Here is a 21,541-nt window from a genome sequence, read left to right on the forward strand (position 1 = left end):
AAAAATGCAGAATACATATTGCATGCTTATTTTAAAAGTTCAATTGGCCTCAAAGTGTGGTACTCCTGAGGTGGTCTGCAGCACCACAGGTGCTTCAGGTTTGACCACAAGTGGGATTTTAATTTAACTGAAGTGTGCAACTCTTCCGCTTGCCCTATTACCACAGTCTTACATACTACAGAGCAGACTCAGTTTGTGATCTTTAGTCTCAGATTGGACTAAACAAAGCCCAGACATACTAGTACTCCAACCTACTCCAGGAAGAAATTTAACTACACGTTCATGTGTATTCAATCCGTAGAATCAAACAAGTGCCAGGACAAAACAAAAACTTTGCAAATCATAGGTACTGTGATCAGCAGATTCACAGTAGCAAAGTGCAAAAGCATTCTCCTTTGCTCCCCAGCTGATCGGATTATTTACTGTCACTTCCAGCTTGTTTCTGGATTGTATATTACTATGTTGACATCTATTTGCACTACCAGCAAAGAATATAACTGTTCTGAAAGCCAATAGCATTCAGAGAAAAGAAAAGCAATTAATTGTGTTTAAATAGTATTAATAGCAAAAACATCAATTTGTTTTTATAAAGGAAATCAGTAGGAAGTCATCATTACACTGTATCTTCACTGGATACAGAAGGTATCTTGCAAAAACCATATAAACAGTATGAACCAAAGCATAGAACAAGTTGTTGATAACTTGCAAAAATACTTGCATGCCATGGTCTCTAGAGCAGAGCTTGCCAAAAACACACCTAGTAGCAGAAGGTAACATGTAAGGTAACACAAACATTCTGTTCTAAGGTAACACAATAACAGCATACTAGGAACACTCAAGGATTGAGTTCATAATAGGAAAAAGGAAAAGCCCATAGCAGAAAAATTATAGCTTCTGATCGATTGCTATTGCTCCATCAGAGTGACAGTGTATGCGCTATCAGCTTTGTTTAACTATGGTACAAGAAAGTTCAAACAATTTAATGGTTAAACAGGGAAAAAAAACCCCAAAAAAAAAACCCACAACAGAAAAGCATGCCTGTTTACATTTGGCTTTAAGTAGACACACACAGAAAAAAGCTGTGGGGTAATGCAGCTGGATATCAGGAGGAATTTCTTTACAGAAAGGGTTGTTAAGCATTGGAATGGAATGTCCAGGAAGGTGATGGAGTCACCATCCCTGGAGGCATTCAAGAAATAACTGAACATTGCACTCAGTGCCAGGGTCCACTTGACAAGTTGGTGTTTGGTCAAAGGTTGGACTCTATGATCTCACAAGTCTTTTCCAACCTAAATGATTCTGTGCTGCCTGTCTTCAATTCTTTTCTAATGCTGCAGTGGCAATATCCATTACACTCTCAGGCATCTTAGTCAGCCATGGACAGTGATCCTATATTTTCATCTCAGTTAATACCTGCTGAATTTAGAGGATGCATAATAAAGATATAAAAAAAAAATTAAATCTAGGAATACCCATTTCACAAGCATAAGCCTTAATTTACACTGTCAAGTTTTTATGTGAAAGATACTAGAAGTAGTTAACAACTTTGTTTCATTGTCAGAATGAAAGACACTTGTCCTTGTCTGAAAGATGCTTTACTTTGTTCAGCCTATGGAAAAGGCTTAGCCTTGAAAGAGACAAGTCAACTGGCATTCCAGATAATTAATTCAGTCCCCTATTTATCCACCCCACCTTCAATATCTTCAATGGAAGGAATCAGGAAGGTAAAGAGCAAACAAACCCAAGAATATCATTTATGCATCTTGTGAAGAACACAAAGAAAGGAAAATACTATGAAAAAGATGCCTCTATTAACTTTACACTGAAAACCAAATCACTCTACAAAGCCTAAGCAAAAGCCACCATCTCTGTTAAATGAACAAAGCATTGAAAACCTAGTTAAAGTTTTTAAGGAAATTAGTTTGCAGAATCTCTCAAAAGTATTGCACATAGATTTAAACCTTCAGGTAGCAGCTTGAAGGCAAAGCAATGTGGGAAACAATGTTCAGAACCACGATATGTTAAAATTTTCACAATTTAAGATAAATTGCAAAAATAGTCAAATCTAGAAGGAAGCTTCACCATCTTCAAACACAAAACAAAATCCTGGAAATGAACCTATAGGTACTTGTGAAAATGAAGACACTTTAAAAAATAGGGGAGAAACTACTGTTACAGCACTGAACTGTTACTTCCTTTAACATAAACCACATGCCATGTATATTCCAGCAGCTATCCTTAAAAGTCTTCTAAAATGTTTGTTCACAGCACTGGGCATTAAGGCTTTCATTTAGGTTTCTAAAGTTATATCTCAAGCCCATTTAGACTCTTGTATGCTTTTGTGGTGGTTTTAAACTTTTCTACTTTTTTTTCCTAAATGCCAAACCATCATAGCTTTTCAAATAAAGACGTCAACCTTTTTGTTCTCATACTTCTTTTTTGAACTATTTGTTCTCACACTCTGTATGTTTGTCTGCTTTCCTTAAACACAGCCCGCATTTTCTCTGTTCATTTTACTGCTGTTTTGAAAGTAACCATTTTCACTCATCTGCAAATGATTCCCTTTCTTTTCACTAGCCTTGATGTTTATCAATGGGAAGCATATCGTATTTTCCGGTAAATAAGACATCGCCCAGGGTAGGCAAACCTTTGTTCATGTGAATAGACATGAGGGTCAAGAGGGCACCTCCTAGCATGAATAGCTCCTTTATCATTAAGCTGATGTTTCACAACCAGGATGGAGCAATAAAGAGTAAAAGTAAGGAACTGGAGAAGAGGGAAATGACTGAGTCACCTCATATTTGGTTCAGTCTTCCAAACTCCCTCCTACCGAAGCATAGATAAAGGTGTTATCACTGGATCCCTGCTTTGCTGCCCTTCCTAAAGAGTCCCAGGACTTAAATGCCACTGAAACAAATGGCAAAGACAAGCCGTAGACTTGTATCAACAGACAAAGCTGTTGCATGACTTTTAAGATTCTACAATGATAATAAATAAGGTATAGTGACATTAATACTAACAATGTTAATTTCTGCACATATTCCAAAGAGTTATGAGACATTTCTCTTCCAAAGTAATTGTACACAGAGATGTGAGATTACACAAGTTCCTTGAGCCAATACACAATTGTGGTTAAGGATCTTTGGAGGCTTAAATAATGTGAATAATGTGACATCTCAGCCACATTTATATTTGAGCAATCAGGTCTACCTAGAAGAACACGGACAGGCAGAAAACAGCCTATACACTGCCTAGGGTGAATCAACTTTAATATCAGGGTCTATGTAGCATTATTCCAAGAAGTGTTTAACTACTTTCTTTAGCCCTTAGAATTATGATAAGTACTATGGTACAAAATGCAAATGGATTCTTCATATGAGAGACTCTTTAAAGTTGCTTTTAAGCAAATTTATTTTTAAGCATTTCTCAGGGTCAAGGGAAAAGGCTTTCTTTTTAGCATATCCTACAATACTCAGCTTGTAAATTTCCACAAGTCTGTTAAACAGATTTCAATAAACATTTATTGTTGTATATTTCTACTGTAATATATTGTGAAATTTTTATTAGGAAAATAAACTTTAGACAGTATTTGACCAAATACAGACCACTTCATAATCAGTTGAACTGTTGGTACAGGGATACTGGTCTGTACGTGAGCTGAGAATCTGTGCTGATAACCTACTTGTCTTTCAAGCTACAGATCTAGCTTTGTAGTCATTCCACACAGTTTCCATTGCACTTACAGCTAGCATTTGGCTTAAAGGAACACACGAGCTAACCTGGGTGGGGAACAAGGTCAGCAGAGAGACCAGTCTCTGAATAAGTCAGTCCTTGTCACCTTTCAGGCTCCTTCTGGAAACACTGTTAGTTTAACTTGAACATTTCTTGGCATCCTTTCACTTTACCAACACCCATTTAAAATTCTACAGTTTGTGATATTTGCGAAGAACTTTATCCAGTATGTTTTAAATGGGGTTCTTAAACAGAACAGAGAAGTAACGGCAAAGCTCAACATGGCTCTGTAAAGTCACATGAGCATCAGCAGGGACCAAAACCAGAGTGAAAGATAAAGGCTTCAAGATGAAATCACCTTTTAAAAAAAGAAACAACAGCAGAAAAATGAGTTAAACCACGCAAAATCCCAAGAACCAATTTAGGGAGTCCATGGAGAAAGCTAAAGGACGAGATTCAGAGGAACAAGACAGAAGTGGGGATGAGGATGGGTGGGGAAGTGTTAAAAGCCCATTTTTCAAATCAACAACGTTCTGGATTTATTACAAGAGAATAAATCTGGAGGTTTAATAAGACAAGAGGATGATAAGGATTTGTGAAAGAGATGCTTTAAATGCTTTAAAGATTTGGCAGAACCCAAAAGAAGCAGCATTGAGTGGCTGAGAAAGGACAGCTACAAAGACTGTTTCTGGTATACTTTACAGCTTACTCAGAACAGAATCCTGTTGTCCTTACATGATTGCCCCATCACAGTTAGCTTCAGCTAACTGATTTCACCCTGCCATTGTCCTCTGTCAGATGTGACACACTCCCCTCTTTCCCATCACTTCCTACATAGAATACGAACAGGCACAAAACTATAAGTCTAAAAGAAAGCAGGCAGTAAAGTTTGCAGTTACCAGTAAGAGTGAAATAAAGGCATTTACATTTGAGCTAACCTGATCTTAGGATGACAACAGAATATCTATGTGGGATCATCAAACCAGCAAGACTAGATGTGGAAAGTAGCTGGAAGTGCAGAGGGAAACCTCAAACCATGTATGAGACTATCACCAGGGGCTAATGCATTGAAGGGTGTGGAGGCTCATGGATCTGCCACCAGGGTGGTCATACCTCAGCCCTGGAGGGGCAGAGGCAAGAGAGGAGAGATGCCCCTCTAGATTAGGGCAACCTTGTTCCCACAGGCTTTTGCAGCCATATATTGGTGCTGTTTAGGTGCTGGCATTCTGATAGTGTGTGTGGATTGATGTCACCCTTGTTCAGCCCGCATTTACCGTTCATGTACCCTTCCTAGAATGTTCTCCCTTCCCTTAACCCTCATTGGCTCGGTTTTTCCACATTGTTCCACCCCTGTTATCCCCTTGGTTCCCCCAACCCTTATCCACTCCGCTGCACCACTTTCCCTTCTCCCTATTGGACCTCGGCCATCAGATCCGCCCCTACTGCCCTTCATTTAACCCTGTGCCCTTAGCCCAAACCCTGTTGTTCTTGTCCCTGCGCCTATTAGAGGCTGTGTTCAGTAAAACAGCTGTTGAATTGTCAAACGAGAACCCATGCCTTTGTCTTAAACTGTCAGCATTTTCTACAGTGTGCTCTGGGCACAGAGAACACTGCTCGCTCTCCGGGATCTTGTTGCGGCACGCACCATAACAGAAGAGGGAAGGGCCTCCATATTTTTTAACTGTCATATTGTGTTTTAAGAAAAAAAAACCCAAAACAAGAAAACTTTAACTTTCTGCCACCTCAGGATTCACTGTGATGTGCATCATGGGAGAAAACAAACAAACATAGAACCCCCTAATGATTCCCTCATACCAACATAATTTTCATCCTAAATTGAGGCAGAATGTATACTCTGCATTATGTCTGCAGCAAGTTAAGCATGCCAGGCACATCCCAATCCAAACAAGGTTTTTTTCTTGAGAACATTAAAACAGAGTAAGATTTCATTAAGGTTCCAGAACAACAAAAACATATTCCAAACACATAGCATGTACTTTCATTTTCCAACATCTCTTTATAGTTTCAAGCCTCCATCCACCTGTTCCACTAAATACCACAAGGACACTGAACAGGGCATTAAGATGGTAACAGTAAGGACACTGCCACCAAAAGCTCTTCTATCTGAAGCAGACATAAGGAAGCCACCAACTGAAGAAAGGGAACTTAAACCACAAACTTTTAGGATAAAGAACCTATACTCTTCTAAGCTTGAACAGTCTCGATTACACCACGAAAACTACTAAGACACTTTGCCATTCTTCTGTATTTGAGCATTTTAATAGACTTTTAGTGAATTTGAAAATAAAATAATTTTTTAAAAAAATCCAAAGCATAATGAACAGAAAATCTACCCAGTATAAGCATTTCTAAAATGAAAGTCCCAAATGGCTCATTGTCACCACTGAACCCCCACATATCTGGGCAGACTGTGTTTTATAGTTCGCTATTGCTTGCAACGACATTTTAACGGATTCCACGTCCATAAGAAGGCACTAAGTTTATATTGCTCTCGAATTTAATACATGCTATCGATTAATAATTAGTTTTGAAGAGGCATTCTGTCAGATGAGCGAGATAGGACGATTATCAACTCCTTATGGCTTGGAAAAAAGTCAGTCTCCTAGAGTGTAACAGCGCAAGAATTGGGAGCATCCCTCCGTGAGAGCCGTGAACCCTTTCCCCCAGTTACCCCGACTGACCTCCGGGACCCCCAGGCACCTCTCCAGCATTTAGCAAAGGAAGAAATAAAAAAAAAAAAAATTAAAAAAATTTAAAAAAAAAGAGGGAAGAAAATCAGACCAAACATAAGAGGATCGAAACACTTGAGTTCACCTTCCCTTCCTCTTAACACAACATCCATTGAGGCAGAAGGAATCACCCGGGGTGCTAAAACAAGAGCCGCATTCAGCGGTTGAGTGACCAGCGGGAGGGAGCACTCCCCGGGCAGCACCTCCGGGCCAGATAGCTGAAATCAACCCCCAGCTCCTTTAAGACTCAGAGAGAAAGAGAAGGCAACGCAAACCTATTTAAAGGCTCTATCATTAAGTAGTTAGGAACGATTAGGAACGTAGGTTTCCCAACGCTGCCGCTCAAGGCACAGTTCTCCGCCACCGGGCTTTGTGAAGGCACAGACACGGTCGGGTTGTGCCGGATCCCGGATGGTTCCTCAGCCCGCCCGCCCACGGGCGCGGGGTTTTCCGCTCCAGGGCGCCCGTCAACACCTGCTGCTGCTGCCGCCGGCACCCCCCGGCCCCAACCCTGGCGTCCGGCGCCTGCTGTACCTGCAGGATCCTGTCCAGCCCCTCTTGGCCCAGGCAAGGGAACTGCTTGAGCAGCTCCGTCTTCTGCCGCTTATAGTTGTCGGTAGCCGAACGCCAGTGGGGCTCCTCCAGCACCTCGAAGATCGCCGCCCCAATGGACAGATAGAAGATGATGGCCGAGGTCAGCAAGGGGCCCCTGTCCACCATGGTTCCCGCGGTAGGCAAAGAGGGCGGGCGAAGCGCGGCGGGAGCGAGCCGGGGCGGGTGCCCCGCTCTGCGGCCGTCGGTGCCCAAAGCCGCCCTTATCCTTCCCCTGGCACCGCTGCCTATCCCGGCCGTCCGCCGTGGCTCCTCTCCCGGCTTCTGCCGCGTTCCCTTAGCGTCTTTCACGGTCCGGTCCGGTCCGGTCAACTCCCCTCCCCTCCCCTCCCCTCCCCTCCCCTCCCCTCCCCTCCCCTCCCCTCCCCTCCCCTCCCCTCCCTTCCCTTCCCTTCCCTTCCCTTCCCTTCCCTTCCCCTCCCCTCCCCTCCCCCCTCCTCCGCACCGCACCACTCCCCCGGGCTGTCTCCTTCCCCCAGTTTTCTCCCCTCCCTCCACAGCAGCGATTTGAATCTGGTGCTCTCCCGCTTCCTCTCATATCCACCCCTGCCCGCGCATGCGGCGCTGCCGCCGTGGAGAGGCGCCCCGCGGCCTGGGTTGGGACGAGCGGTCCCCTCGGAGCCGGAGGGCGATTATGGGGTCCGGCCGTCGACATCGCCCTCCTCTGAGGGGCGGTCTTGGGGAAGGGGAGCGGGTCTGCGACCTCCGTTCTTCCCGCGGGAGTGGGTGTGGGGCCGAGAAGGCAGCCGGGCCCCGTCCTGTTTCCCATGAGCGCGGCTGGTCCCTGCTCCCGCAAGCTGTCCGTGCTTTCCTCTCCGTGTTTTCCCCAGAGTCGGGGTAAGAAGGGGTAGCGTCGCTCAATTTTATTTTACTTGTGGTATTTTACTTTGTTTTACTCTTACTCTTGCCGGCAGGGTTTAGGGGAATTCCTCATTTTAGACGCCGGGAGGTTGTGAAACGAGGTCTGTGGCTTTTCAGGATGCGTGGAAGCGTGGGGGGAAGGTGAGCAGGAGCTCTGAGAAGAAAAGGTGTCCATCCGCAGAGGTCACTCGTTCCCGGAGACCTCCACACGTGAGCATTACAGATCTTAAGAAACAAAATACCTTTGATGCCTTCAATAAATATCTCTATGTACACTGTTTGTGTGTTTCGGAGGGAGGGGGAGACACCAATTTTCCATAAGATGCTCAAAACATCCTCCACGCTGAAGCTATCTTGAAGCTCACCCTGTTTGTGAAGCCTCCAGAAGCAGCGTTGCAGCCACGCACAAGCCCTCGCCCCTCCGTGTGCAAATGGGGCAAATGTGTTATGCGCACTGAAAAAGTGCTTCTGGTGTGAACACGGTTCATCTTATAAACATTATTTTTGTGGGGGTAACTTGTTTTCTTCCTCCTCTAGCCCCCACAACAGGAAATAAACACTCAAGAAGTAGAGTAGTTCATATCAGCGGTATCAACACTAAGAGATTTGAGGTGTACAGGTACTCAGTTGGAGTACACAGACTAAGAGGCTAAGATAAGCCCATGCAGATACAGTTGAAATGGGAAGAGGGGGAATGGAGGAGAATGGAAAAGACAAAAGAGAGAGGTACAAAATATACAAGAGAGTATAAGAAAACAAAAAGGAGACCACAGATAAGGCAGAGGAACATGCATTGGTTAGAAGGTATACGGAGATACCTATATAAAGCTTTGAATCAAGCCCAATGGATGCTCATGTGAGATTGCCCCCAGGAAATCATATGGTCCTTAAGCAGTCCTTCCTACTAATGTATATAGTACTCAATAAAAATACATTTGCAAGAGGTTCCTCGCAGCCTAAAAGCAGGACTGGAGAAACCACAAAATCCACAAGCACATTAAGTGGTCAGTGTTTGCATGGGATTTTCCAGTTATTTAAAGAAAACACTAAAAAGAAAAAAGGATTTTCAAACTTCAGTAGTTAAAAGAAATTACATATACTAGAGGAAATAGCAAGGAAAAAGCATCATAATAAACATTTCTAAAATGCATAAAGAAACTATGCTATTCTCTTTTATTAAAGCAAAAATGGGGAATGCTTCATGAAGTTGAAAGGCTGTAATTTTTTTTAAATTAAAAGGAGAAGAATTTCATGTTGCACAATTAGCACATGAAAATTATTCCCAGGTGTTATCACTTGGCCCAAGATCTTTACAAAACTTGAAAAGCCATTGGCCGCATTAATAATGTGAGCATCTGTCATTGTCTCACTTACTGATTTAAAAGTAAGGTTAAAAATTGTATATAAGTACTTAATGCAAGTGACTGAAAGTATTGAAGAACTTTCAGTAGGCAAATTATGATATAATTTTCCTTTTGGTACTCTTGCACCTTTTTTTCAGTCACCTGCAAGTGATTAGGTTATTTTAACAGCAACAGCAGTAGGCTGACACATAACAGCAATGCTACACTTGTGTGTTCTTGACCCTGAACATCTGTGCTTGGTAACTGGAAGGTATTTGATTAAATTTTGAAACTGTACTCTCCACCACCTGTCTTTAAGTCTCTAAAGGCCCATTTATATGTTGAAACAGTGTCTTAAAGGTACAAGGAATGACAAGAATGACCCTGAATGCACTGCAGTTATATAGCACAGATAAGAGCAAAAACGCTTTCAGGCATTTTACAGGAAGTTTGTGATTTTGATTCAACGTTTCTACTTTCCACTCTAAACTCCAATCACCGATTGCATAATTAGTACTCCTAGTGACTGAGTCAGTTGGTATTTAAAAACAAACAGATCTGTAAATCACATACCATTTTTCCCTGTGTTGAAATGCTATTGCAGTTGTTAGACTGTCTCCTTGTGTTTCTCTGAGTTTAAAAGAGGTGCGCCTGGTAAGGAGGAACATCCAAAAGAATAGTTTATTCCCCAAGGAACCATAACCAGCTATTCTTGCAAGTAGAAGTGATCCACTGAGCATCAACAAACTTCAGGCACTTAGATATTTCACTTTGATTCCATAGTCTTTTGCAGAACAAATTACAAGGTATACTTTCACATGCCAAGTGGTGTGGTAATAAGGAATGTTTTGTGTAGCTGGCCTCTCTTTGTACCTCCTGATCTAAAAAGCTTTACCTGACCTCAGAAAAGATCCCATATTCATGGCCCTTTTCTCCTCTTTGTTTCCCTTGGATTAAACAGTACCCCTATTGTCAACCCACAGCACCTGCCACATAGGCCCCACAGCTTTTCATGCTAGCTAAATTAATCAAAAGGCTGGGGTTATTCACTCACAGGCTTTTAAATCTCATTAAAAATCAAGGGAGAAACAGCGGAAAGCACTGTGGTGAGCAATACCACAAGTATCAATCATTTGTATTATTTGCATAGGACGTTATTTCAGGCTGTCCAGTCCAAAAGGAAATCTCTTTCATCCAAGCTATGTCTAAGACACATTTGCTGTACAGATGTTTCCTAGGACAGCCTGGAATGAATGAATAAATTTCAGAAAATGTTTTAGATGGAGCAAGTAAATGACATTTGGGCAAAAGAAATCTGTTATGTAGTGGCAAAGGCTGCATGTTCTACTGACTATGAACTATGGGCCTCTCTTCAAGCCTTTGCCATTTTTCAGTTAGAAGTCTGTTTTTGGCTGGTTGATGACTGTTCTAATGCCTGTCAACTATGCATCTTCCATTTTTTTTTAAACTCTAGAAATTTAGACCCATGCAGCATTGCCTTCAAGTGTTGGGCATCCAGCCATGTATGGTTTAACTAAGCTGAGGGGTCATGACTATTGTGAGCAGTTTTGCTTCTTTCATGCAGTCCAGTGCACACAGAGAGAGTAAGGATGGTCTGCAGATGATGCTGAATTTTATATGAGGTATTTTTGGAAAGTGCAAAAATTATCCGTGGGATTGTTCATACCTTTTGGCTTAAGTATTTACAAAAACATATTTTATGCTCTGAATGTACAGTAACACATAGTAAATCATAACAAAAATTGTAAAAATCCTTACAGAAGCAACCTGCATACCGCTGCAACAGACTTCTTCACCCATGGACAGATAATGACTGAACAAACACCACATGACAGATGTTAGTCATGTTGCTTAATGAATAACTGGTGATGAGTACAATACCTGTATGGAATGGCTGTAGTATGTTCAATGAAAAATATGCATTTGGATCATCTGTTTTTCACTGAGGTACCTGTAGTGCTCAAGAGAAATGTCTTCATCAGGAAGAAGCCTAGGTATTTCAACAGTTTTTCTGCATCTGTTTCCTTGACTGCCTTGTTCCTCAGCCATCCATACCAGTCACTGGATGATGAAACATTTTTCCTTCAAAACAGTTTAAAAAGAAATACTCTGGCCTTCTCTTTCTGTTCCACCATGACCTCACTGGTAGTGCCAGAAGCTTTATGGCAGTCCATACTGACATTCATGTCAGTGATCTGAGCATTTCAGAATAGAGCTCTACAAAAAAAAGACTGACTTGTACAATGTCAGTCCTGGACTGGCTTTTACCCCCATGATACCCAGAGAACATTACTCTTCTAGATAATATTCTCAAGGATAGCTGAACACCATGGTAACAAATACTGTGAATATGCAACAATTTGTTATTTTGCTGCATAAAACATCACTGTCAAGACTTATTTTTGTGTCATTAAAAAGGAATTAAATTTTATTTGTGTGTACTAATATGGATGAATGTTTGCACATTGTCCTGAGACTTGTTTCCCAAACCAGTTTAATTTAACTTTTATCAATCTGGTGTCGTGAAGCGCATACCTTCCCCAGTGTTACTGCCTGAATGTGACAGTGCTGGATGATATGGGGGAATTCAGGGAGCTGTTAGCCTCCCCTGTCTCCCAGCTGGGTTGCAGAATTGTGTATCTGTGTGCCAGGCTGTGCAGTGAAGGGCCTTGTATGTGACTGGGCAGCTCCCAAATCCAAACTGGGCTCTCTTCCATGCACGGTGCGTAGCACTTACGTTTTGTTAGTCAACATCCTGGAAGAGCTGTTCCCACCTAACTCTTCCCTTTAGGGAAAAAAAGTCAGCACATTAATTTTGGCAGAGGGAAGGTTGGTGGCTATTTTTTTTCCCACTTGGGTGAATAGAGCCTTGTGGATAACAAAGACAGTTATACACCAAAAAAAACATTCAAAAGGATCATATTTTTTATCATCTGTTCTCCTGTTCCTGCAGCAACAGCTTGTGAGGTTAGATTGAGTCTTATCTAGGAAAAGAAAGAGATAGAGTTGGCTACAGTTAAAGTAGTAACTACTCCTGCAGTTAAAGGAGTATGGATTTTTAAGATTTTTGTTTCCTATGGACAAGAGTTGCTTTTGTGCTTGGTGTCCTGGAATGAAAGAAGGGTCATGGCCCATGTGGTCTCTATGCCTTATGTGTTTAAAGGAGTTTTGGAAGAAGATGAGTTCTTGGCATAGTCAACTTCCACAGCCTCTTAGCCTGTCGTGTGGTTCTTTGTGATCTCTCTTTTGCCATGTGGTATTGGGAAAGAAGACAGCAAAGACTAAGTACTAACACCCACAGCTGTTCTGCAAGTGAAGGGCTTGCAAAGCTGTTAGTGGCTTTTAACTTACACTTTATACTCTCCTAGACCATTATCAGGAATGGTGTTAAGAGAGTTTGGAGGAACTTGGATTTCAGTGTTACTGCCTTCCAGTGGTGCCCCCCACATGCCAAAACTCAGCAGGTAAATCCAGGTGACTCACAGATATGACTCTTGGGAGGTAACTTGGCACAAAAGTGACTGGATTAGAGCATCAGAAAAAAGTCCACCTGCTCTGGTGCTTTGGTCAAGACCAGGACTGTTGTCATTGCTCTAAGCGTAGAAGCTGCCTGCAAATCCTAACTTCAAGGTTTCATGGTGAAGACCATGCTCTTGACTCTCAGTGACTTTGTAGGGATGTGTGTGTGCATGGTCACAGTCAATTGCAAGATAACCCATAACTGAGGTGGAAAAGCAAGTCAGATGCTGAATATTTTCCTCCTGTTGTGTAGCACCTCAGCAGTGCTTTGTTCATCATTCTGTCTCACAACTGGAACAGAGTCCAGGGAAAGTGAAGGAGCAGTGAGTGAATGGAAGTAGACTCAAATTACCCATGTTGCTGCTCTTCTTTGGGAGCTCATGGGGAAGTCCTGGTAACTCAGGTCAGACTCACAATGGTGCCAACAATGAGGTGTGGGGGAGGCCTGGCCAGAAGCAGAGTTGAGGAAAGGCCCAGAGTATAAGAATTGACAGCTCCTAACCTGTGCATCTGCAAAATTCTCTGAAGAAATTGCGCTTGCAAGAGAGAAAGAAGAATATGGTGGAGGAGACACAGACCCCATCAAGACAAAGGGCTGTGGTGCTCTCTAAGGGCGTCCAAACAGAGGTGAACATCCCAAGCTTTTTTGTTCATTCAAGAGGACCATCTGAGGCTGAACATCCCCAGGCAATACTGCATTGCCAGCATGGGTTATAGAAACTAATGGCTAGCAGCCTGTTAGAGGTTTCACAAGTCATTTCCTTTGAATATTAGTTATTTCTTTTGCCAAAGAGAGGCAAAAAAGGGAGGAAAAGGAGGAGGAGGAAATAAAAACTAAATGGGCTAATTCACTTATTTTATAAGATCAAGTCAATAAACAGATGGGTGAACTCTGCAGGTGGCATTTTTTCAGTCAAGACAGAAAATTCAGTGCTTTCCCTGCATGTGTTTTTTTGCAAGATTTATTTGGAACAAGGAAGTGTATGCAAATAATGGGACCAGTCTGCAAAATGTTAATTCAGCTCAGCAGCCATGAGCTCTCACTGTCTGTAGGCACGTGTAACAATAAAGACTCCAGGCTGGGGAGCCTGGCTCTTAGGTCTGCTTCATATTCTACCCTTGCTTCACTACTCCCTACTCGCACCCCCAATCTTTTGCAATTCAGTGACAATCAGAATTAATAAAGGTGTGTCTGTGATCCTATAAAGCAATTTACATCATCATCTTTTGTGATGAAATTTTCAAAGGGGAAGGAGGAGCAGCAGCATTTTGTCCAAGTAAAGGTTCCCCTGGCAATATACCAAGAAGCCTGAAGCCCTTAATTTTCCTAAGAGAGATTTGAGTTCCGCAGCCCGTATCTGAGTGCAGAAATGTATCCTGCAGAAACTACGCTCCCCCACCCCTTCAGTCCCCCTTTTCCAAGATAAGTCTAAAAGTAGTCTGGAGCTTACAATCTTGCATTACTGCCACTGTGTCACAAGCACATGGACAAGCTTGCACTGCCTTGCTGAAATTATTGTACTAAGTCTATGACAGATCACACAACATCTGTCTCTGCCCCACCAAAAACATCATTTTCCATATCTGGGTTGAAGAAACTGTGCTGCTTTCACTAGACAGAAGTGAAAGGGCTTCACTTTGGCCAGAAGTGGCCAGAACCTGCCAGTTGACATTAACTATGTTTTATGTTTTTTTCAATGTGTGTCTATTATAATCAAATGACAATGTAAATTCCATTTTGACTAAAGGAACAGATAATTGACATAGAGCTTAATAGAGATATATAATATCTCTGTTATATATCTATTAGATAGATAGATAGATAGATAGATAGATAGATAGATATTATATATCTATTATAATTATAATATCATAGAGATAATTGACATTCAAACATGACAAATAAGTAATGTCTAAACCAAATAAATAAATGAGCTGTTGGAGAAATCTTTCTTCTGCTGTGCTCACTTCTGTTAGTGCAAATACAGTGGCCTTGCTTAATAAAGGAGGCCTTATTTTGTTCTGGGCTTGTCTCAAAACTAGTCTTTTACAAGCACTTTGGACAAGATCATTAATCCTGCGTGTATCAACTGAAGACATGCCTCCCAAATTTCTTTCTAATTCTAAGAAAAGCTCTAGTTACACAATTATACATTAACTAACAAATATGTCTTCTCAGTAGCAGGAAATGAGTTATTCTGCAGCTATCAGAGTATACAAATACCTTGTATGACATTTAGAGAGATTAAATTCCTTTGCCTCTCTTTATACGTGTACTCCTTGTAGGGCATACTGCTTGGAAAATGTGAGAAGATTACAATTGGAATATCATGATAATGTGTGGAAATCTAACAGCTCTTAACAGAACAGTGTGGGAAGGACATTACTGGGATTTCATAGGTAAAGAAGAGAGGGGATTTTGATACCTGTCATTAGTACAGAACAGTGGGAGAAGATGCTGTGGTGCCTCACTGGGAAGACACAGTGAGGATACTGCTATTGCCATAAGCTGGGCACTGGAAGAAAGGGTGGGATGGAGCTTACAGGAAGAGTTGTGCAGGCTGGCTGCCATGGGAGGCCCTTGCTGAGGATATTGTGAGCAACAGGGCCACACTGATACTCCAGCAACACATACTCCAACTATCATTTTTATTTTCCAGAAAAAAAATTGGCTTTTCTGTCTGGGGAGGCTAAACTGAAATGTTTTTTTCTTCATTTAACCTTGATGCAAACTCATCTGGTTTTGAACAGAGATCACAAGTTTTAAGGTCCAGGTAAAATCTGAACCTTTCCTTATGGTCCCCACTGTGTGGAGAATTCCTCTGAGTCTGACAGTTTTCCATAATAGAAATCTAATATAGTTTACACTGATCATGGTTTAGCCATAAAGCTTGAATTAAGTCCTATGTGGATAGAAGGATTGAATATCTTCAAACAGTAGTGTAGGGAGAGAAATAAAGGAAAAAGTTAAAAGGCCTTGAATAATATAAAAGATGGGATCTAGCACTGCTAAGGGGAAGGATCAAACAACCTTGTGGTCTTTTCATGTGTGACTTTTGCAGTTCAGTATAGGATTTTCAGGACAGTCTAGTACCCACTTCAGGACCAGGGAGCAAGGGTAGGGAAGAGTTCACAGCAGCACCTTGACAGCTTGCCAATGCACACACAGGCAATATGCGCCTTTCAGTTAGTCCCTGCAGTGAATTATGTTTTCAGTTGTACCTTGCGGAGTGAATAACAAATAACTTTAGACTGTAACACTGTCCAATCTTGTTCCCCCATATGCACTCCTTTTCCAAAGAATACACTGTACTGTGCAGTAATGAGTGCATTCAAATAACAATGGAAAGAATGACTCTTGTATTCTCCTGAACTAATTTTAAAGCTGCATATCCAGTTCTCTGCCTTTTTTGGTCAGTCACTTTACACCATTTATTCCTGCTTTTAAACAGACTGGGTAGGAGAAGAGATTGCAGCACACCTGATCCAGCTTTTAAACTCAGCTTACAGAAAGGCAGATATTACACAGCCATACAGTTAAAAAGTCAGTAGGACTTGCCCTGCTCCCTGTATATTTTTGTTTCTTAAAACTATGCAAATTTCGTGTTGGTAAGATAGGTAAAATTGATTGTGGGAGATTACACATGAACTGGAATGCATGGCACAAAAAGTCATATTTTTCTGTAACACTAAGTATTGTCTCACATATGGGAGACAATATGTCAGAATTCACAAATCCTCTTTTGGGCACCTGTAAAAATACACTGAAACCAACATGGGCCACCTGTGATATGCAAAGCCCTCAACCGAAACAGTCACATTCACAAAGCTGAGTTATGAAGTCCTCTATAATAGAAAGGTGAAAAAATTTATTGTTTTTCTGGGGGCAGTTTTAGGCATATAACTTATTCCCATTGAGCTCAGGCAGTTTCACATACCCTGGTTCTTCTCACAGTATCTTCTCTATGGCTAGTCCTGCAGCCAGGACCCCAGCTGGGTAAGCTGCCTCTGCTGTAATGTCAACACTTGCTGGGCCAACAAGGAAGACAGTGGAATCAGATACATGTGTAGGATAACAATAGTAATACTATATATTCTTTATTCCTTGTACTGACTTTCTCCCTGAAGGACTGTGCACAGCACAGTACTGAGTGTATTTCAACCCTATGTACATGGCCATCACATGGTTTCTACAACACCTGACTTCCACTTAATGTTCAGGTTGGCTCCAAGTGGGAAATAAGTCTTGTTACACTTCTGCACATAGGCAAATTTTGATTAAAGACAATGAAAGATTATTTGGGAAGAGTGAGGTTTTGGTTTTTTGGGTTTTTTTCTCATTCTGTAAAGGACTGTCAAAGCCCTTCTGCCTGCTGAACTATAAAGACAAATAATAAAGGTTGCAACTAAATAGGGGGAAAGGGAAAGGTTTTACACCACCAGTCTGTCCTGTTTGAGTGGTCCATCTCCATACATTGTTCATGCTTGGACAGTGCAATTTCCATTCAGAAATATTCCTGCTTGAGTGTCTGCCTCGTGTAGTGATAGTTAATAGATCGTTGTGACATAGATGGTGCCTGGCACAGGACATTGGTGTGGTGTGAAAGGGCTCAGTTGAGCACAGGGGCTATGAGGACATGGGTGAAGACTCCCAGGTGCACTTGCTGAACCAAATACATTGTTTTAAAAAATAGTGTCTTGGAGTAAGACAAGTAAAAAACAAAAAGCCTCTGACTGAAAAAGAGATAGCCCAATTATTATTTCAGAAATTCCATTTATGTATGAGATGGATAGAAGCCCTCCATACCTCTAAAATCCTCCAGCTCTTGCAGACAGACAGGTCTCCTTTTAACCGTTGTCCCAGATATATTTCAACTGCAATACTAAACAAGTCCAGCTCAACACTTTGCAGACCTCTGAACTGTCAAAAGCCTGGAGCAGCAAGACTCTCGAGTGATTGCATCACGTGGGAGGGGAGGAGGTCAGAGGGAATCATTGCTTGAGAATGCATGCCCACATCTCAGTTCCTAATCCAGGTCTGACACTGGGCATGTTGGATCACGCATGGAGGAGATGCACCGGGCATGCCACTGCTGGCAGGTGTGTGCTGCTTAACAAGATTGCTTTGAATGTTGGCCCCTGTAGGTTCTCTTCCACCTGCTCAAGCCCCAGGCTGGAGAGCTTCCTCTTTGCAGCTGCAGTGCTAGCGGTGTCTCCTACCTTGGGGACTGCCACTGGCACAGGACTATGGTGCTACTGGCAGGGATGAGTGCAGGAGGATGCTATTGGAAGTGGAGGAGTGGCAGCAGAGGGAATCTCATTCACACTGCCTCAGGCTCAGCAGGACTTCTCTTGGCATTACCAAAGGATTGTGCCACTGCCTTCATAACTGCAGAAATACTGAACAAGGCTGACTTCTTTTTAAAAATAGAGAAATTTCATCCAGTGAACTCTGTGTATCTTGGATAGCATTCGGCTTGCCAAATGGCAGTAACCTGTCAGCCTTCAGTTTCTTTTTACTAGATCAAGGCCTAAAAATGCTGTGCCTTGTATCTTATTGCTGAAAACTTTGTGCATGCTTGATTAAAGAGATTCTGTTAAAAGAATCTGTTATATAGAGGTTACTAAGCTCCTTACAGCTTCCTTACAAAGCAAATATGTCCTTTCCTCTAGAAAAACATTGAAATTATCAAGGCATTAGCATATGTTAAGGATCTAAAAAAAAAAATTTATCAAGAAGGTCAGAGAATACACAAGTTCTTTGGGTTCCTGTGTTTTGCAGCCAAAGTTCTGAAAAAATGCTTCCCTTCAAGGACAGAAACTGCAGCTCTCTGTACTCTCAGAAGGGTGTCGGCAATTGCAGAAGTGTGGAAAAGGAGAGGAAGTCTCATGGCGCCAGCTGAAGGAAGGAGCAGCAGTGACATGAGGAGAGCCCCTTCAACCAGCAAGGAAAAGAGGAACCACCATCTCTCTCTAAATCACCAGGTCTGATTCTTGTGCTAGCAGGATGCTCCGCCCACTCCCTGCTTCAATTTAAAATTGTCTTTCAGAGAAATAAATGCAAATGCCCCAGGTAAGAACTAATTTGTATCAAAGAAAATGAATGGAACCCATGGAGTCAGGAAAAAAAAAACACATTTTAAAATGGGCTGAGTTTCATTGCACTTGCTTCTCTTTGAACTTGCTGAAGTTCAGATGTATTCAGAACTGGAGTTTTGGAGCAGACACATCTCATCCTCTGTTGTTGTGGATTGTTTATTACAAAATAGCATGTGTGAGATATTCTAGGTGAAAATGTAGAAAAATTAGTTCTGAGTGCAGTGGTTGTAATAATTTTTGTTTAAAATGTTTTAAATAATATGCTTAAGAAAGCTGAAGACAAGCACATGTGAAGATATACTGCTTAAAATACTGAACTTTAACCTTGCAGGTCTGCACATTTGTACAGACAACCACATCATAAACTCAAGCACTCTTAGATTAAAACTAGATGGATTCATCAGGAACTCTTCAGCTGTGGACAGGATGTATTTCAGGAAGTTGGAAGTAGTACAGAATAATCATGGACTGAAAAGGCTTTTGCCCTCTTTGAGGTGCAGAGCAGGATTTGGCCCAAAAATACACTATCAGAAGTTCTTTGAATAAATGTAATAATAGAATCTGGTGCTTTTAATTCTTCTACCTAATAGTCTCCTAATAATTTTTAAGTGTTATTTAGCACTAGCCACAGCTCTCAGTTGTGGGAATGTGTTTTTATGGGCATCTGTGATATGGTCCTGTGATTTACCCTGAATCACAAAATTTAAAAACAGCAAAAATCAAAGAGTAAACAAAAGGAGGCAGGGACAGGGAAGCAAGAAAAGGGACAGGGAATCAATCCAGATTGGAATGAATGTTTTGCCTCCTATTTCTGCTGGACAATATTCTCTGTCACCATCATTCTCACTAATTTATCTGATTAACATGATATCCAGTTACACACATGATTCTATGCAATGTTATTTTTCACATTTTTTATTTATTTCTTTTTTGACCACTTACCAGGTTTCCTCAGGGGGGAATAATAAAGTCTACCCACAGAGAAACCCAGACTGTATTATTGTACTTCCCAGACAGTTTCTAAACCCAGTTGTTCCTCAAACATTAGAACAGGCTGTATCTGTCAAGTTATACCTTTTAATTTTCCCAAGCATTGGATGTTTGTGCAGTGCTTTATGTGCATATAATTGCAATGACACAATTGAAATATGCTTAAAAAGATAGTTTTATAATATGTCTCTGTGTTGTTACTCAAGAAAGGTTACTTCAGTTTCTGGCTTGTCAAAAGAACAAGCCATATATGTAATGTATGGGCCTTTTCACATGAGAGAAATTTAAAACTGGGAACTTTGAAACTAAGAAAATGTTGAAAGATGTGCACCCATTAAAGTTTCTGACTAACAAACCAGAGAAATTATGGCAGACCACTGGTTACTGTGAGAAAGATGCTCTTGCAATTTGCACACCCAGTAAAGCCTAAGTGTTTGTTGTCAGTTGCTAGAGAAGCCTGTAACTTGACATAACCAGGTGCTGATGTCAGGGCTTCAGGACTAATGCTGAGCTAAGATTTATTCAGCATTCATAGTTAACCTGTTTATTACAGATAGGTGGCACAAAGCAAACTTAAGTCAATGTTTACCTTTACTGTTAAAAGCAAGGACAAGGGAAGAGAACAGTTAGTGGCTCCAGGAGGGCTTGATAGCCAAAGACTAGTGTCCTTGTAAAGGACACTATCTGATAAATAACAGACAGTCCAAGTTCTTGTAAGACCTCCAAGGTTTCCTGTGGGATTCTTTTAGATAAGAATTTGAAGGGCGCTAGTTACTTCCAAAGGTACATTCTTCTCTCAAGGTCCAGCATATGGGGAGAAACAACTTTAAAACAGAAAGAAGGAACATATGGGGAGAAGCAGCTTTAGAAAAGCACTGGAAACCCAACAGACCAACTAGTACTTCTTTGCATCGAGATGGACTGTCTACACTCTCTTAGAAGAAGCCCACAGTCAGTGGATGTGTAAAGCAAGAGGAACAATTAGATAAGACAGTGGTGAGCAGAAATACAAAATGCAGTGGAACCGAAAACCAAACAAACCCTGCCTTATGTAACCTCCTGAGTCAGGAGCAGGCCCTAGATAGACAGTACTGTCTGAAAATAGTGTATGTTTTATTTAAGTACCTAAATACAGTCTTAGTGCATACCTGTAAAATACTTTCCAGATCAGCATAATATCTGTTTAGGTAAAATATGTTCCTTTAATAAGGAAGAGATTGCAATCCTGAACCTGCAGTCAGAGGTGCTTGTCTTAAAGAAAGTTCCTGGAGCCATCTCAGGTCAGGTTCAAAGGCTGCTCAAATGTTTAAGCTCAAACTAATCAAATTAAGTATGTTCTTGACAGATTATGTTCCCTCTTTCATAGGTCTCCCCTGAGGGGTATTAGTCATAAACTCAGCGGAACACCTACACTGCATCCACACAATTTGAGATAGATGTTAAAATAATCCCCCACCTGAGCACACAAGTCTGGTAACTGTTCAACCAGTTATACAATTTGAATGTGTAAATGAATTTAGCATTCACAGATGGATTCCTATGTGTATTATGGAGAGTTAAAAGTGGAATCTGGAAACTTTGCTACAGTATTTATTTCCCCTAATGGGATTTTAT

At 41.5% G+C, this 21,541-nt stretch overlaps 1 protein-coding gene and 1 long non-coding RNA gene across 2 annotated transcripts in view; one reads left to right on the forward strand and one right to left on the reverse strand.

Moving 5' to 3' along the window:
* Window positions 1-7,534, reverse strand: part of KCNK5 (potassium two pore domain channel subfamily K member 5) — a 34,203-nt gene extending 26,669 nt beyond the window's left edge. Inside the window, exon 1 of the mRNA XM_023924398.2 lies at window positions 7,017-7,534. Within this exon, the coding sequence (XP_023780166.1) occupies window positions 7,017-7,202 (186 nt within the window). The 5' untranslated portion in view covers window positions 7,203-7,534. The remainder of the gene's footprint in view (window positions 1-7,016) is intronic.
* LOC111927532 (uncharacterized) lies at window positions 7,088-11,750 on the forward strand. Its single transcript, XR_002863602.2, has 2 exons — window positions 7,088-7,176; window positions 8,009-11,750. It is a non-coding gene; the product is annotated as an uncharacterized LOC111927532 (long non-coding RNA).
* The last annotated feature ends 9,791 nt before the right edge of the window (window positions 11,751-21,541 follow it).

The sequence above is a fragment of the Cyanistes caeruleus genome, chromosome 2 (assembly GCF_971803275.1).
Source record: "Cyanistes caeruleus chromosome 2, bCyaCae1.hap1.1, whole genome shotgun sequence".
NCBI lineage: Eukaryota > Metazoa > Chordata > Aves > Passeriformes > Paridae > Cyanistes > Cyanistes caeruleus.